This window comes from Dasypus novemcinctus, chromosome 1, assembly GCF_030445035.2.
Source record: "Dasypus novemcinctus isolate mDasNov1 chromosome 1, mDasNov1.1.hap2, whole genome shotgun sequence".
Classification (NCBI taxonomy): Eukaryota; Metazoa; Chordata; class Mammalia; order Cingulata; family Dasypodidae; genus Dasypus; species Dasypus novemcinctus.
The window spans coordinates 193827656-193841400 of record NC_080673.1 but is presented as its reverse complement, the minus strand read 5'-3'; the positions used below and the strand labels follow the sequence as shown (position 1 = coordinate 193841400).

General features: G+C 39.5%; 1 protein-coding gene across 1 annotated transcript in view; it reads right to left on the bottom strand.

Moving 5' to 3' along the window:
* Positions 1–11113, bottom strand: part of FBXL5 (F-box and leucine rich repeat protein 5) — a 60119-nt gene extending 49006 nt beyond the window's left edge. The window contains exons 1-2 of the mRNA XM_004455231.4: positions 10909–11113; positions 1385–1600 (exon numbers count right to left, since the gene is read on the bottom strand). Coding sequence (XP_004455288.1) covers positions 1385–1600; positions 10909–10992 — 300 coding nt within the window. The 5' untranslated portion in view covers positions 10993–11113. The remainder of the gene's footprint in view (positions 1–1384; positions 1601–10908) is intronic.
* Positions 11114–13745: the final 2632 nt, after the last annotated feature.

Below are 13745 nucleotides of genomic sequence, written 5' to 3'. Positions count from 1 at the left end.
TAAGTTCTTCTTCATAGGAATAAGATCAAATCTTCTGTAACTTGTTCACACTAATTCTAGATCTGCCCTCTGAATTTAAAACATGGTAAACTTACAAAATAAGGGAAACAATTAAAATGTGGAATATTTCATCCCTCTGGAGACCTCTCTAGTGTTCTCTTTTCTGAACTAATCTATTCAACTGCTTCCCAATATTCCATCTAATGGCCTATTCTCTCATGATTTTACATTTTTCCTAAGCATGCCCATATGGCTTCAATTTCCACTTACATGCTAATAATTATGAAATGTGCTTTTCCAACATAAGATTACTCTTCTGACTTTGAACCCATCTATATTGGGTTACACAAGCACTTGAAACCCAACAGGTCCAAAATGGATCTTTTTATTTTTATTGCCCAAGCCTCTTCTACGTCCTTGTATTTCCTTTCTCTTTCTCTCATTCTCCCTTTATATACAAACATTACATTCCATCAGTTTTATTTCCTACCTAATTCTCAAACCTGTGCCCTTCCCTACTTACTACTAGTTGTTACTACTACTATTAGAACTAACTAGTTTAGTTCAAATCTTTACCATTTTATTAAATCAGTAATAAATAAGCATTTTATTGAATAAGCAATAAATGAGCACGGTACAAAATTTTAAAAGTACAAAGGTGTATTCACTAAAAAGTAAAGCTCCCTTCCATCACTATCCAATAATCTACCCCCATCTACTATCCCACTGCCCTCCCACGTAACTACAGCATTTCTTCCAGAGACTGTAACAATAATTTTTTTAAAATAATGGTCTTCCTGCTTTGGTATTTTCTTCCCTTCGATCCATCCTCCTCCCTCCTGCAGAATAGCCTTTCTAGAACACAAATCTCTACATGAAGGGTACTTAGAGATTTGACAGAGTTGCATCTTTAGCCTATGTTTCACCAAGCCAGAAGGGGAATAAACAGAGATCAAAACTCAAATATCCTAAAACAGGTAAACTAAACTTAAGAAGAAAATCTCTCTGCAAGAATATTCTAAACTACACTCAAAAACATTTTTTAATTTTATCCTATATAACTTAAAATTATCCTGTTTAGCCACCCCTGGTCTCTACAATAAGGAAAAAGAAAATATAGTAAACATTCTAATACCAGGCATTCAATTTTAAAATAAATAAAAGTATTTATTCATTCTAAGTAACAATTTTATCTTTAAACTGCATTTATAGCTTTAAGTATTCAGCAAATGCTTAAGATTTTGAAGAGTAACATTCAATAAAAAATTTTATTGCACAGTAATAAAGTTAACATCATTTAAAATAAAATGCTAACAAGCTTTGCAGTGACACACCAGGAGATGGAACAAATTGTCATAGTAAAATTGATATTTTTGCAACTCACCTTAACATTCTTCAGTCCCTTTTCAAAGAGGCTAAGCATTTCAGAGAGTTTATTGTCAGAATGTACATTATAAATGGTTTGGCTGCGTTGCTGAAGCAAACCAATAATGTATTCATTTTCAATCTGCTCATGCATTTTAAACTCCTTAAAAGTAGCATACAGAGACTGTAGAAGAGCACGGAAATCATTGTTGTTGGAGAAGTTGGTTTTAGAAAGCTGAATAAAAATATAAAAAGGTACAATAAATGCATGCAAATGAGCACCAACAAAAAATATTCCAATGCATCTCTATTATTTTTGAGCAAAACAAAGTAACTCCCTTATACTTGGTTAAACAAAAGTACAAATAAAGGAAATTTACAAATTAACATGGTATCATAGTTTAATGAAAAGTGCACTAGGCCAGCAAGATGTTGGTTTGCATTCTGAAGCACTTGGTGATATAGAGAAGTGATGCATACACATCATCAAATAGTTCCTTAATAAAAGGGACTAGAAAAATCGCAATACTCTATACATACACCAAATACAAACAAACACAACATAGAGAAGTATGTAAAAATTAAAAGTGTGCTAGGATAATGTGGGTTTTTTTCTTTTTTCAAAGTGCTCATTATGTTATTATATTACTTTTATAATTTCAAATATATTCCATTATAGTTTACACTTTAATATCAAGGTGAGTCAAATCTGTTCAGAAAATGATAAATATTGGCCTCTTAGAACATTATTAGATAATTATAGGGGAACTATTTTTAGAAAAAGAAAAGTAGAACTATTAACAGTTTATATAAGGAATTATGTACTTTTGGGGGCTGGAGGCATTGCAAGAGTGCAATGTAGAAATCTAGTACATATCAGTGCATAAGAAAGCAAATGTTCCCAAAGGAAAGATATAAAAATATTTAAAAATACAGTTTTCCTTTTTTAATTCTGCTTTCAACAAGACAAAATAGTGATTCTGATGTAATTTTCTGTTTTTACACTTAACAAAAAATTAAATTCTAGTATTTAATGTGCACACATTTTAAGAAACTTGATTCAAATTAAAGTTCAGTGAAGATTCTGGCAAATAAATGAAATTCAAACCTCCCATTACCTATACTAAATATACCTCCTATTTTATCAATTCCAGTTTCAAAATCCATTTAAAGTAGGAAATCTTATTAGATTAAATACAAAAGATAGGTAAAGGAAGAGGGGTGGGGAACAACTAGCACTATATTGCCTAGATTTACTTTGTAAAGTCTGATCTATTATTTCCAAATGGAGCAGAGATAAGTTGTCTTTTTGCCTGTTCTCAGCAGGAAATTGTGGTCTGATGAAAAAGCATCAGAAAAGATGATAAACAAACTCCTAAAGCAAAACTATTCCACTACACAACAGAATTAACTGTCATCTGTAAAAGCAGTTTGAATTAGGAATGAAAAGCTGTATATAGTGAACCTGCCTCAAGTTGGATTCCCTAGGATCAGATTCCAGTTCTACCACTTATTTAGATGGAGAACCATTGTTAAGTTACTTTTCTCTCTTAATATTTCAGTTTCTTCTGGGTTTTTGTTGTTGTTGTTTTTTAAGAGGTACCAGGGATTGAATTCTGGACCTCGTACACGGAAAGCAGGCACTCAACTGCTGAGCTACACCAGGCTCCCCTCTTCTGGTTTTAAATGAAAGTAATAATGCCTATACTTCAACATGGTTGCTGCAAAATTAGAATGAATTGTTCCTTAATAAATGCGAGCTATCATCATTTTGAAATGTAAGCATCCATTTTTATACATTCCATACATATTTACGAAGCAGCAGTTATGAGACCAGCACTGCTCCTGGTACTTGGGATATATCAGCCAAAAACCAAAGATCTCTCTCTGCCTTTAGGGAACTTTCATTCTAGTGAAGGGAAACAGACAACGAATGGTAACCACAATAAGTATCTAAATTATCTGAAACAGGGGTTTGCAACTTTGTCTGGAAAGGGTCAGATAGTAAATATAAGTTTTACAGGCCATATATTCTGTAGCAACTACTTAATTCTGCTGTTATAGTACAAAAGTAGTATGAGTGTGCAAGCAAGTAAGTGTGGCTCTGTTATTTATGGAAAGTAGGATGCTGAATTTCACATAATTTTTACATGTTATAAAAGCTTTTGAATTTTTCAACCATTTAAAAATGTAAAAAACATTCTGAGCTCTTGAATCATATAAAAACAGGCAGGATGGATTTGGCTAAATTTATATTCCAGATTAAAAATCATATGAGCATGAAATCACAACAAAATCCACTACTGGCTAATCTATGCAACTACTACATTGTGCCATTCTATTACAAAAAAAAAAAGGAAAAATTAAACATTAAAAATGAGTTAGACTCATTTATAATTTCCCTACACAAGACTCTTTTGCCCCTTTTATTTGAACCTATAATTAGCACTATGCCAGTTAAACATATGTACCAGAGACTTAAATCTTTAGACTGTTCATATGCCGGTTGAGCCCTGAATCTTAGCAGATTTGCAGCCAACACTCCCTCTCCAGTTCATCAGACTCACCCAGGTCTACTAAAAAATTGATGATGATGGGGAACACTCATCCCAAAAAACAGAGAGTATCTACAACTGCAAGCAAAACAGTTCCATCTGTCTGCCCCATGGATCTAACTGCCCTCAATCAGAAAGAGTAGGCATGACCATTCTAAAATCCTCAAGACTGAGGCATGAACAAACACAAGGTGGGAATGCAACTACTGACTAAAGTAGACTTATTATTCTAACAATGGAAGAATTTGTAACACTGATAAGAAGGCAGTGGCTCCCAGAGGTTCTAAGGAGAAGGAGTGAGAAGAATAGGTATAATACCGGGCATTTTGGGGACACTGGAATTGTCCTAAATGACATTGCAATGACAGATATAGACCATTATACATTTTGTTAAAACTTACAAAAAAGTGCAGTGCAAAGAGTTAACTATAATGTAAACTATTGACCATGGTTAGTAGAAATGCTTCAACATGTGTTCATCAATTTTAACAAATGTACCACACAAACCAAAGATGTTGTTAATGGGAAAGAGTGGGGGAGGGGCAGGAGATTATATGGGAATCCCCCTGTTTTTTCAATGTATCACTTACGTAATCTAAAGCTTCTTTAAAAATAAAATAAAATAAAAAGTTATGGATAGAAATCTATGCTAACAAGTGCGATCTCCCTGTACTATCATTTGAGAGCCATCAAATAACTTTTCTCAAAATAAAAATAAGTAAATAAAAGAACTCTCAATTATACATATACATAAGGTCAATCCAGCAGAGTGGTTAAACCACTGACGCTGGGGCCATATGGCTTAGGTGTGAATTTGTCTCTGCCAACAAGTCACTAAATTTCTCCATACCCCAATTTCATCTGTAAAATAGTGCTAATAACATCAAGGATTCTTGTGAAGATCAAACAAGCTAATACATGCAAAAACAGAATATATGCAACAGGTCTAGCTCTATTTGGGCTTTTTTTGTTATTTCTGTATTTAACTCAAAATAAAACTATCACCAGAAGCCCTTAAAAGTATTACCCAAGTCAGTTTTTTCTTGACTTCAAATGAGCAAATGTTTTTAACCTGGCATCTAAAGTTAGTAGATTTAGCGGGATAAGTTAAAAGAATAACCAGAGCATATACAATTTAATTTTTCAAAAATCTGTTTACATGAATAGTTTTTTAAAAAATTTGTTCACCTCCACAGTTAATCAAATACATAATCTTGATTTAGAAGAGAAAAAAAAAAACTGGACATTAATAACATCTAGCACATACTGAGGCTTATGATGTACCAGGGACTAATTACTATGTGTTTCAGATATTATTCAATTCTTACAACAATCCTAAGAAGGTATATTATGCCCACTTTATAGATGAGAAAACTGAGGCCCAGAGAAATGAAATAACTTGCTCAAAATCATGTAGTTAGTAAACAATAAAGCAGAGATCAAGTTTCTATGACTCTTAAAACCTATGTTCTTTCCACAAGCTACAATGTTAGCCCCAATCATAAAACCAACTTTTCTGATCCAAGAGTAAATTGTCAGAAATAACACTTGCTCTAAAGCAGTAATTCTCAGCAGGGGGTGATTTTGCCCTCCAGGAGACATGTGGCAAGGTCTGGTGACATTTTGATTGTCACAACTTGAGAAGAGCTACTGAAATCTCGTAGGTGAAGGCCAGGGATGCATCCTACAAAGCACAATACGTCCTCCACCCCACCCCCTAAGCATCATCAGGCCCAAAATGTCAATAGTGCTGCAGCTAAGAAAGGCTACTTTAAGGCAGTGTTTTTCAAACATTTTTAACCATGACTTTCAGCATGAAAAACTTACAATCCAGACAAATACACACACACACACTGCAAATACTTAAAAACAAATTTCAGGAAAAAATATTTCCCTTCTCCAACCCATGATGTACTCCAGTATTTACTTTTCCTTTTTTTTTTTTTTTGATAATGCTGTTTCTAACCCACAAAATTCATGCCATAACCACTAATGGGTCACAGGACACTTTTGGAAAAACACTATTCTAGAATAGGATATTAAGCTTCCTAAGTGACCAATGAATTTATATCCTCTGGTGCCTGGCAAAATCAAAAGGAACTTATATATACTGTAATAGGATATACAGAATCAACAAATAGTAACATGTTATCTTCCATATTTTAAATGAATTTATAAATGACTTTGTTTCAAATAATTTCAGGGGAGTGGATGTAGTCCAAGTGGTTGAGCACCTGCTTCCCACATATGAGGTCCCAGGTTTGAACTCCGGTAACTCCTAAAAACAAAACACAACAAATGAGAAAACCAACTCAGGGAAGCTGGTGTAGCTGAGTAGTGGTTGCCAGTTTCCCACGTGCGAGGTCCTGCGTTCAATCCCTGGCTCTGGTACCTCAAAAAAAAGACAAACATTCCATTTCAAACTAATTCCCAGAAGTTGTATCATACTCACAGACTGGTTCATCCATCATCCAATAATAAGTTCAAAAATAGATACGAAAAATAGCATAACAAAAACCCAAAGAAAACGAGTTTCTACTTTTTTGTCTACTCAGCCAGACAATGCTTTCTTTAAATCAAGGGAGAGTTAAACTCAATAAATAAACCTTAGTAAGTATCTGGTCAAACTTAGTTTACAGATGGAAAAACTATGACCCAGAGGTGTACTGTTTTGCTTCAAATTATACAGTTAGTATTAAGTAGCAGAACCAGTAAAGTAGTGCAAAAAAACATGGGAGTTCGGAAGGTTTGAAAAAAGTTCTAAGATTAAAATTTAGATTCTCCTAATTACTAGTTGAGTGAGGTGGGTAAGTTATTAAACTACTAAGTCTGTTTCCTCATCTTTAAATGAAGGGTAATACTTGTCTCACAGGGCTCTTGTGAAGACTGAAAGAAATAATGTGAGCACGTAAGTTCTTACTACATACTTATTAAATTCCCTTTTTTGGGAAGCAGATTTGGCTCAATGGATAGAGCATCTGCCTACCACATGGGAGGTCCAGGGTTCAAATCCAGGGCCTCCTGACCCGGTGAGCTGGTCCACATGCAATGCTGATGTGTGCAAGGGTGCCGTGCCATGCAGGGGTGTCCCCTGTGTAGGGGAGCCCCACACACAGGGAGTGCATCCCGTAAGAAGAGCTGCACCAGGCAAAAAAAGTGCAGCCTGCCCAGGAGTGGCACGGCACACCGGGAGAGCTGACGCAGCAAGATGACACAACAAAAAGAGAGACAGATTTCCAGTGCCGCTGATAAGAACACAAGCGGACACAGAAGAACACACAGCGAATGGACACAAAGCAGACAACTGGGGGGCGGGGGAAGGGGAGAGAAATAAATAAATAATAAATCTTTTTAAAAAATTAATTCCCTTTTTCTTCCTCTCTGAAGTCTCAATTCAATAGACATTTCACTAAACCCATCTTCCCAAATACCAGTCAGTAACAATTTTTCTGGGTATGGTAAGAAATGAGTAAAATAAGAAAAACTAAATAAATTCTTAATAAAGCTACATTCATTCAGTTTTTTGTTTTGTTTTGTTTTAAAAAAAATCTAGTCAATTATTCTGGGCTTAATTCCTTCCTAGAGTTTTAGTTTTAAAATGTCCTTTCTTTTATAAAATGATAAAGAAGATGGCACTTAAAATATCTTTGCCTGACAAAATAAGAACTTGGGCATTTTATTAGGGTTCTGTCACCTGAATTTTTTAATAACTGGTTCATGTATAAGTCTCAGAACCTCTGAACTAACCTGAGCCTTATAATCACCACCTACTTTGTCCTCAGAATTCAGTTCAAAGCCACTCTAAGACCATTCCAAACACTTTAATGCAGAGACCAAACCATACATCTCCTTTCTAGCAGATGTTATTGTGTATTAGATAGTAAACTTCTTTAGGAGTATGGACTGCATCCTCACATTGCCAACACAAGCTACTACAGGGCAGACATACAGTAGGTACTCCAAGGTTACAGATGGAATTAATGTATATAACTTTTGAGGCCTGGAAGAAAGCCTGAGATATTGGAATAAAGTGGAAAAAGGATGTCATCAATGCAAATCTGCACTAAAATTATCACAATTTGGAAGGTCACTGAATTAGCCAAAAGGGCTAATGACTGAATGTTACCAAAAAATTCTTTCAAAACTTACTATGGTTTCCTACAAAGAAAACGAAAGCAGGATTCCCAATTCTGATCTGGATCTATCACTAACTGCTTATGTAACTTTGGCATAGCTAATCTAGGCCTGCAAGTCCCCAGCTATAAAACAGAAGTAGCCCCTGCCCTTACAATCAAAGGATTGTGTGGATAAAGGTGAATATCTTTTATAAATTCAAGAGGAAATTCATGACCAATGTATTTAATTAGGTATTATACAACAAAATGGCCTAAAATAACTTCAGAATAAAGTATTCTAAGTAACTAGTCTAAACATATTTAAATTAATGATTTGATGCTTGTAAATAAATGGGTGCTTCTAAAGTATATAGTACCTGAAAAGTTCAATACTGGAAATAAAACTGACTTTTTTATAACTGCTGCACAGTCAGGGTCAAAATTCAAAATATACTGAAAAAACATACATTGTACCATTTTAGTTTGAGTTCTAGGCTCTCTGGGTTAGGTACTGTGTTATAAAACTGGATTGGAAAAACTACAAATAATACAAAAGAAAAAAGGAACGTTGGATTGGGTATTCTTGGCCTATAAAATCAATGTTGTTTGATGGTGACAGTAAAACTTGAGATGACAACTGAATAACAACAAAGGACTTTTCCCTTTATTCCTTTAAGAATATTCAGCCATTATAGAATAATTTATCCACACTACCTCCAAAGGATGTCAGAGGAAAGAGTCTCATTGGCTATTAGTATCAGGAAAAAAATTCCTATGCAGGTTTTTTTTTTTAACCACCTGATTAAAACTGATTTGAACTGATCTACAGTTCAAAAAAATTGAGCTTTTAATCTTGATGAATATCTACAACAATCTCATTAAGAATACCTATTAATTCAGAATTAGTGATAATTTTGACTTACACTATAGTAAATTGAAAACATTTTCTTAATCTAGTTATTTTAAGAGGGAACATGTAACTACTAAAAAGAATCTTATTTAGGTCAGATACTGCAATTTCAAAGTGTATTCAAATGTTTTCACTCACCAGGAAAAAAAATCACAAAAATAGTGATCAGCCTCTTCAAAATTTTAAAATGCAGCTGGATGGTCTAGTACTTACCTAAATAAAGTTACAATCATTTTAAAATCAGATTCCCTAGGAAGATGTACACATGCACAGAATCTTTCACACAATTTCAGGTGGTCCCTGGAATACCTCCTACCCACTCTAAACTGAACAGAAGCCCTTAGATTCCATTAGTCCTCACTAAATTTCCCTGACCTTTTGATATTGAAAAAGTAAAAATTTTCCCCATTAATTACTTTCTTGCAGGTAAAGGATACTGGTAGAATGAACTAAATTCAAAAACTGAGGATAAAAACACTACAGGTAAAGCTAACTGAAGAATTCAGGGTTACACACTTCTGCTTAACAACTCACCCATTCTTTAAGCTTCTCCTGGGTAAATAGTTTCAACCTTGGCTGCAACGTGGACTCTGCCTTGAGCTCTTCAAAAAACACCTGACCTCTGGGTCCCACTCTCAGAGATCCTCATTTTAGTGGTCTTGGGCAACAAGTTTTAACAGCTTCCCAGGCGATTCTAATGAGCCACCTAAGATGAGAACCACTGCTCTAGACAGTCCTGGCGTTTAGACCTACATCTTAATCAGGTATTTTTAAATTTTCAAAACGAAGGGAGAGAGAGGATGGTTGTGGGATGGAGGTGCTAAGATATGAAACTCAACCTGACCAATTTAAAACTGCTGATCTTGAATGTGGCCTAGCACTAACACTGGGCATCCTCCAACCACCTTACTGGGCTGTTTTAAGACTTTTTCCGTCCATAATGGTTCTGCTTAATGCTGTGTAATTTCTGAAAATGCATAAAAGTTTATATCTATGCTTACATAATAATTATTTAAACTTTTTATCCGGCTCATTTCTCCATGAAATAGGACTGCCCGAAGTTTCCAGGATATCCATAAATGGACAGATACACAGAATTTTAATGTTTAAAAATTATTAGCAAATGGTCCTGAACCTCTCCACAAAAGTACTCCTCCAGTTTATGCTGAACCGATTAAGAGTCCAAAAAGGTTCTCAGAGTTCAACCAACTTTTCCCGAGGCCCCTTTTATTCGAGCTAACGTGAAGAATTCCAACAGAAAAAAGCTATCTTCCAACATCCAAAGCTCGGGCAATAAAAAGTGCAAGGAAAGAGACAACTATAAATGCAGAGCGAAGGCTCTCCAGTTCTTCAGCCAAGAAACCTGGTCTTACTCCCAAATCCAACCAGGAAAAAGCCGGGAGGAAGTGAGCAGGGTGTAGTTGGGAGCAGAAGCTGCCGGATGAGCCAGGAGCGGAGGCTCTGAGGGAGGATGGATGGGTGTTTGCAAAGAGCCTCGGGGAGCCTCAGAACAGGCTGGCAGCGACGCGGGAGGCGGGCGACAACTGCAAAATCGGCCTACCCGGTGCGGATGAGCCACCACCACGCAGGTGGCGGACCCGGGGGCCCCCGAAGGTCTCGGGGGGGTTCACCAACGGACCGGGGGCGGGAAGCCCAGCGCGGTCCAGGGCAGCACGCCTCCTCCGCCCGCAAGCCCTCGGTGGGAGGACGCAGCCCCGAGGGCACGTCCGAGGCCCCCGGCCGGGCGGGGTGCGGGCTCCTCGAGGCCCCGCGGCTGGCGGGCGGGCCCGGGAAGGTGCGAGCGGGCGAGCACAGCGCTGACAGCTGCGCAGGCGGGAGTTCGCGCAGCGGCGGCGGCCCCGGGAGCTGCGGGCACCGCGCAGGCCAGGCCGCCCGAGGGACCCGGCCCGCTCCTCCTCTCGGCCCGCGCGGCCCAGCGCAAGAGGGCCCCGCACACCGTTACCTTGTCGCAATAGAGCCCCACCAGCTGTTTCATCCGCCAGTGTGGGGCGGTGAAGACGTCCACTTCTTCGGGGAAGGGCGCCATCGCCACTGCCTCAGCCTTCGCCTCAGCAGGCGCGGCCGCCGCCTCTCCATAGACACCCTCGCCGCGGGGCAGAGGCGGCGCGCCCCCCTGCGCATGCGCCCGCCCCGTCGGCGCGCGCGCCCGGGCTGCCGAGCCGGCGGGGCCGCGGGGACGCGCGGGCCGACGCCATGCGGTCCGTGCGGCCCACGTGACCGGGCGCGCGGCGGCACCTCTGGTCTTCTCCCTCCCGGGTCTTTTCTTCTAATCCCTTTTCCTACGACCGCAAGAAGAAACCGCGTCGTTTCCCTATTTGTTTAGGCAAATTAAAGCACGTTTTCGTTTTAGGGGCGTTCTCAACGCGTCTCCCAGTTGCCGCCATAACCACAGGCCTTGAGGCTGAGGCAGCCGAGCACAATGGCCGCGGTCGTGGGCCGAGAGCTCGACCTGGGCATCGCGGGCCGTCATGCTCCGATTCCCTGGGTGAATGCCCTGTGCTCGACTTCGGCCTTCCCGAGCTGCATTTTGTCCCCCAGTCTCCTCGGGGCCGAGTGATGACCTTCCTGCCCTATAGTCAAAGGCCCGGGCGTCGCTCCCGCCCCTGCGAGCTGGGCGAACCCTAACTCCGGGGGGAGGGGTGGCGCCAAGGACTTGCACTCCACGCGGAAGGCGATGATGCGTGACGGGAACGGCCACTGGCGGGCGCGGAGCGTGGCCTGAGGGGGAAGGCGATGTCATGCATCGCCTCCGGAATCTCAGGAAATTTAAAGAAAGAAAAATCTGGGAATCACGGAGGCGGGAATGCTCCTCAAGGACTGGAACGCCAAGTTAGGGATAGATCCGGATAGGCCTTGGCGGGTGGGGGCGGGGGAGAAGAATCACAGATGGTAGGAGGAAACACTGGTTGAAATCCCTCCATTTTAAGCCGAGGATCAGAGAGAAAGGAGAACAAGGTCGCTGGTAAAAGGAAGGTCAGTCTTCCTCTTCCCCAGTTACCTGGTCCTGCTTCAGCCCTCCAGGGGCACCCCGGCAAGGACCCCGCTCGTCCAGATTCAGCCCTCGACTAGCTGATTGGAGAACTAGTGGACAGATTACGAAATGGGAGAAAAAAGGAGGCACGAACCTGGGAAGAATTGTGTTATTTAATTAATGGCCACAAATTCCAGGAAGGCAAAAGCTAGATATGTTTTGCTTACCCTCTATACCTATTAATCTATCACAGTTGCATCACAGCAAAGGGGTTCAATAAACAATCAAAGAATGGTGGAGTAGAAGGGGATAAAAAGAACCTTTCAGTGATGTGCACCAGCTTATTTTCTCATTTTCTATATACCATTCATTGACAAGGAATGTGAGCAGTGGTTAGAAACACAGATTCTGGAGATAAAGTTTAATTCCTAGTTTTGCCAGTTACCTAGTTTTATGACCTCGAGTAAACAATGTGACTTCCTTGTGGCTCAGTTTCCTCATATTAAAAATGAGGGCAATAATACCTCATTGGATAGTTAGAAGGATTAAAAGAATTGCTATAGTCGAAGTGCCTAGGACACAGTAAGCACTACCTGTCAGCTGTTATTATTGAATAACCGAACTCAACAAGGTAGGTGCTATTATCCCCACTTTACCATGAGGAAACGGAGACGTTTAGTTATTGCCCAGGGTCCCACAGTTAGTAAGTGAATAATCTGGCCATATGACTCTAGACCTGATCCTCCCAGTCTCTGTGTGTGTGTTGGTTGGGATTCAGAGATGGCTTAGAGCAGTCTGTACTAAAGAAGCAGAAACAATTCTTAAATAGGAAAGATCCTTAATATCTTCTTTCCTCTCCCCCCCATCCTCCCCCCGCCATTTTTTTACTGGGCTCTTTCACTAGGGCTTGGCTCTTGTATTTTTTATACCTCACAGAAGACATTTCCTTATTTACCCTCCCTTTACCTCATTCTGATTTGGAGTGTAGAATTGCACCTGCAGGTGAACCAGCTATGTAGAGAAATAAGCTCCATGAGAGCATGTGCTTTGTTTTATACTTTATACCTACCACTTAGAAAAATGCCTGTCATGTAGTTAACACCCAAAGAGTTCATGGCATTCTGTAATTTACCTATTTTAACAGACCTTTAATATTGCATGTTTAATTTCCCAGCCACCTGTTTGTATCTGTGTTGTTCACTGTCATATCCCCAGAATCAGTATATAAGTTGGTGTTTAACTTGGAACAATTTTAAAAAGTCAATCCACACACAGGATTTCACTCTTACCCAGCTGTCGGTTGAACAGTAATAGCAGCCACAAGGGACCCTGGCTCTTTGAGGAAATTTGTTTAAGATGACAAAATGGACGAAATAAAGTGATTTAAAAAAAAGCCCTGGGAATTCTTTCTTCCTTCTAAAAGAGCTGTTATCATTAACTCCATGTGCTGAGTAATGTAACAATTAATCACCAGCTATGTCCAGAATAAAAGTGACTTAAATTGAACTTTAACCCTAGAAGAAAGACATTGATCAGTATAGTAGCCTTACTTTAGGTTCTGTAAGCACAGCACATTAGAAACTGTTATTAAGGCCAAGGTAGTCAGTTTAATGGCCTCTCTTGCATGATTCCTTCTGCTGCTATATGACAGCAGACTAATTCTAACAGCATCTAGCCATCAACCACAAGGAGACTGGATAAAGCACATGGACAGAGCAGCAACGTGTTGGGGGTTGAATAATGTCCCCCATAAAAGGCATGTTCAGGGAAATGGACTTGGCCCAGTGGTTAGGGTGTCCTTCTACCAC